General features: G+C 41.0%; 1 protein-coding gene across 1 annotated transcript; it reads left to right on the top strand.

The window, feature by feature from the left end:
* Window positions 1-1,278: 1,278 nt before the first annotated feature.
* Window positions 1,279-3,170, top strand: LOC129534817 (eukaryotic peptide chain release factor GTP-binding subunit ERF3A-like). Its single transcript, XM_055393295.2, is given in 3 exon segments — window positions 1,279-1,614; window positions 1,616-1,818; window positions 1,820-3,170. Coding segments are annotated over 3 exon segments (1,884 nt in total). The 5' UTR covers window positions 1,279-1,284.
* The last annotated feature ends 1,710 nt before the right edge of the window (window positions 3,171-4,880 follow it).

Below are 4,880 nucleotides of genomic sequence, written 5' to 3' on the forward strand. Positions count from 1 at the left end.
AGAGGTCCATCATAAGAAAGTTTTTTTGCAAGTGTTAGTCGCTCAGTTGTGTCTGACTCTTTTGTGACCCAGTGGACTGTAGCCTGCCAGGCTCCTCTGTCCTTCACTATCTCCTGCAGCTTGCTCAAACTCATGTCCATTGAGTCGATGATGCCATCCTTGGCCACCTCCAGATGTACAGAAGCAGACTTCCTGAGGTGCTACCAGGTGACCCAGAAGATCATATTTGCTTTAAATAAAAGAGAGTGGGAGATCAATGAAGTATGTTTGGTAAAATATTGGTGGTTGTCAAAGCTGAGTGGTGAGTATATAGAAGTTCATTATACTATTCTACTTTTTCATATATGAAAAATAAGCCAGGTTATCTCTGCAGAATTCTGATTTCCTAGATATGGAATTTATGTGACTGGAAGAAATTGGTGTGCTGGAGACAGCTCATCCTTTCTCATGAGAGTCAACTGTTACATTTACAAGCGTGTGTGAGCTGGTTGTTAAACACATTCATTACTCAAAATTCAGCTATATAAAATTATAGCTAAATATATGAAAAGGAAATGGATATTTTAAACTCCTCATTGCCTATTTGTTCACTAAATTTTGTATTCTGTGTGGTCCTAATATTATTTACCTCTATTGTATCTGCATGATGGAAATTGTATATGTACAGTCGTGTGCCACTGTACATCTCTTTCCAACATCATATTCAGTGACATCTTATTGTTTGAAATCTGCTGTACTGAGAGTATGTATACCATGGGAATCGGAAAACACTATAATTCAAGGCTTGGTTGATTGTCAAGACTTGAGAAAGGGATGGTGAAAATATTAATAATGCAAATGAAACTTAAAAATGTGTTGTGCTTGTAACCATTTTTGAACAGTGCAAAAAATAAGGAAATAGTCTTCCAGTATTTGAAAACTATCCTCTGATTCAGCAAAAAGTCACTCATATCACTGATAAACAAGTGAATTTCTGCCATCCGTAATGCAGAAACTGAAAAGTGCTTTAGTTTAATGAATATAATTTCTATGAGGGTAAAATATAGCTTGTTTGTAATCATATATCAGAGTTCATGACAGTTACATTTGTCAAATCATCGTTAACTCTGATTGCAGCCATAGATAGTCTATGAATGCAATAGCTTGGCAAAAATGAACAAAAGTATTCTGGGAAAATCAACTGGACATATGGAATTTACAAAAAAAAAAAAAAAAGAGGGCCGCAGTTGCGAATGCAGTGTCGTGACCCGGCTGCCTCCACGCCACCGCTAAGGGCTGAAGACGATGGATCTGGGCAGCAGCAGCAGCGAATCGGCTCCCGACTGCTGGGACCAGGTGGACATGAAAGTACCAGGTTTGGCCCTGAGCGGGGACTGGGCCTCCTTGGCGTTGGCGGCGGCCGCCGTCGAGGTCCAGCATGAACCCCTCAGCTCGGCCTTCAGCCGTCAGCTCAACATCAACGCCAAACCCTTCGTGCCTAATGTCCATGCTGCGGAGTTCGTGCCGGCCTTCCTGCGGGGCCCGAGCCAGCCGCAGACCCCCCCGAACGACTCCCCTGGCTTCTATGAAGCCTGTACAGGAGCGGGCGACCCTCAAGGTAAAAGGCTGGGAAGGAGGGGCACCTCTGGAACAGTCCAAAGAGGAACAGTTATTGTGGCGTGAAGGTTCCAATTCAGCCGTTACCATGGAACTTTCAGAACCTGTTGTAGAAAATGAAGAGGTGGAGATGGTTTTAGAAGAGTCATGGGAGCACAATAAAGAAGTAAGTGAAGCTGAGCCAGGGGGTAGCTCCTTGGGAGATTCAGGGCCCCCAGAAGAAGATGATGGAGAAAGAGGAAATCAGAAAATCGAAATCTGTGGTCGTACCCTCAGGTGCTCCTAAGAAAGAACACGTAAATATGGTATTCATTGGGCATGTTGATGCCGGGAAGTCAACCATTGGAGGACAGATCATGTTTTTGACAGGAATGGTTGACAAAAGAACACTTGAGAAATATCAAAGAGAAGCTAAAGAAAAAAACAGAGAAACTTGGTATTTGTCCTGGGCCTTAGATACAAACCAGGAAGAACGAGACAAGGGTAAAACAGTAGAAGTGGGTCGTGCCTATTTTGAAACAGAAAAGAAACATTTCACAATTTTAGATGCCCCTGGCCATAAGAGTTTTGTCCCAAATATGATCGGTGGTGCTTCTCAAGCTGATTTGGCTGTACTGGTAATCTCTGCCAGGAAAGGAGAGTTTGAGACTGGATTTGAAAAAGGTGGACAGACAAAAGAACATGCGATGTTGGCAAAAACAGCAGGGGTGAAATATTTGATAGTGCTTATTAATAAGATGGATGATCCCACAGTAAATTGGAGCAATGAGCGATATGAAGAATGTAAAGAAAAGCTAGTGCCCTTTTTGAAAAAACTCGGCTTTAGTCCCAAAAAGGACATTCACTTTATGCCCTGCTCAGGGCTGACCGGGGCAAATATTAAAGAGCAATCAGATTTCTGCCCTTGGTACACTGGATTACCATTCATTCCATATTTGGATAATATGCCAAACTTCAACAGATCCATTGATGGACCAATTAGACTGCCAGTTGTGGATAAGTACAAGGATATGGGCACTGTAGTCCTGGGAAAGCTGGAATCAGGATCCATTTTTAAAGGCCAGCAGCTTGTGATGATGCCAAACAAGCACAATGTGGAAGTTCTTGGAATACTTTCTGATGATACTGAAACTGATTATGTAGCCCCAGGTGAAAACCTTAAAATCAGACTGAAGGGAATTGAAGAAGAAGAGATTCTTCCAGGATTCATACTCTGTGATCCTACTAATCTTTGCCATTCTGGACGCACATTTGATGTTCAGATAGTGATTATTGAGCACAAGTCCATCATCTGTCCAGGTTATAATGCAGTGCTGCACATTCATACTTGTGTTGAGGAAGTTGAGATAACGGCCTTAATCTCCTTGATAGATAAAAAATCAGGAGAAAAGAGTAAGACACGGCCCCGCTTCGTGAAGCAAGATCAAGTATGCATTGCCCGTTTAAGGACAGCAGGAACTATCTGCCTTGAGACATTCAAAGATTTTCCTCAGATGGGCCGTTTTACTTTAAGAGATGAGGGTAAGACCATTGCAATTGGCAAAGTTCTGAAACTGGTCCCAGAGAAGGACTAAGCAGTTTTTTTGATGCCCCTATACAATACTGTGAGAATTGACTATGATAAAGTTCACTATCTTCTCTTATTTACTACATATTGACAAACTTTTCTCCATAGTTTGCAAGGAAAAATTTCACAGCAAAAATCCATGTTTTGTCAGCTCTCATGTTGAGCTCTCAGTTATGTCACTGTTGAATTTATCCACAAGTTTCCTCCTCCTATTCCATTCTGCTTCCTTGAACAGAATCAGTAAAATCTTTGTAACTGATGTGGATGTAATTGTCTATAACAATGAAAAATTAATGTATATATATATTTAATTTATTTATTTTAATTAGAAGCTAATTACTTTACATTATTGTATTGGTTTTGCCATACATTGACATGAATCTGCCCCGGGTGTACCTTTGTTCCCCATCTTGAACTCGCCTCCCATCTCCCTCCCCATATCATCCCTCTGGGTCATCCCAGTGCACCAGCTCGGAGCATCCTGTATCATGCATCGAACCTGGACTGGCGATTCGTTTCACATATGACAATATACATGTTTCAATGCCATTCTCCCAAATCATCCCAACCTCACCGTTTCCCACAGAGTCCAAAAGACTGTTCTATACATCTGTGTCTCTTTTGCTGTCTCATATACAGGGTTATCATTATCATCTTTCTAAATTCCATATATATGCGGTTAGTATACTGTATTGGTGTTTTTCTTTCTGGCTTACTTCACTCTGTATAATAGGCTCCAGTTTCATCCACGTCATTAGAACTGATTCAAATGTATTCTTTTTAATTATTTTTAATTTTTCATTATCCTTTAGGATACTTAGACAACCCTTGTTCCAATCAGACCAATCAGAGTGTGTCAGTGTGTGTGTACATGTTAAAGACAACTAACATGTGAATAAAATATTCCATTAAAAAAAAAGAGTATTGTATCAGGTTGGCCAAAAAATTCATTTGAGTCTTTCCATAACATAAGATGTTATGGAATATATTCAATATATTTGATTATTGTTTGTAAATTGTGTGCTACACATCATTTGTGTCATATGTACAGACATGCACTAGCACACTGTTGTTTTAAGGAAAATATGTATTTCCTCTAGCAAACAAACTCAGAGTAAAATTTTAAAGACAGATTTATTTTTTAAGGCACACTTCTCTGCATATCTCAATATTAAACCCAATTTCTGGATAATGAAATCAAACTCTTTATCCTCATTCTGCTTAATGGATGTAGATTCCATGGAAACAAGTGACGAATAGGGCACCAGTGCCTCGGAGTTAAGGCAAATTTCCCACTGAGACTCTCCAAATATCTTTCTGTTCAGTTCAGTTCATTCGCTCAGTCGTGTCCGACTCTTTGCGACCCCATGAATCACAGCACGCCAGGCCTCTCTGTCCATCACCAACTCCCGGAGTTCACTCAAAGTCATGTCCATCGAGTCGTTGACGCCAGCCAGCCATCTCATTCTCTGTCGTCCCCGTCTCCTCCCACCCCCAATCCCTCCCAGCATCAGAGTCTTTTCCAGTGAGTCAACTCGTTGCATGAGGTGGCCAAAGTATTGGAGTTTCAGCTTTAACATCAGTCCTTCCAATGAATACCCAGGATTGATCTCCTTTAGAATGGACTTGTTGGATCTCCTTGCAGTCCAAGGGACTCTCAAGAGTCTTCTCCAGCACCACAGTTCAAAAGCATCAATTCTTCGGCGATCAGCTTTCT

This window comes from Moschus berezovskii, chromosome X (assembly GCF_049115385.1).
Source record: "Moschus berezovskii isolate FMDL1 chromosome X, NW_MosBer_1.0, whole genome shotgun sequence".
Lineage (NCBI taxonomy): Eukaryota > Metazoa > Chordata > Mammalia > Artiodactyla > Moschidae > Moschus > Moschus berezovskii.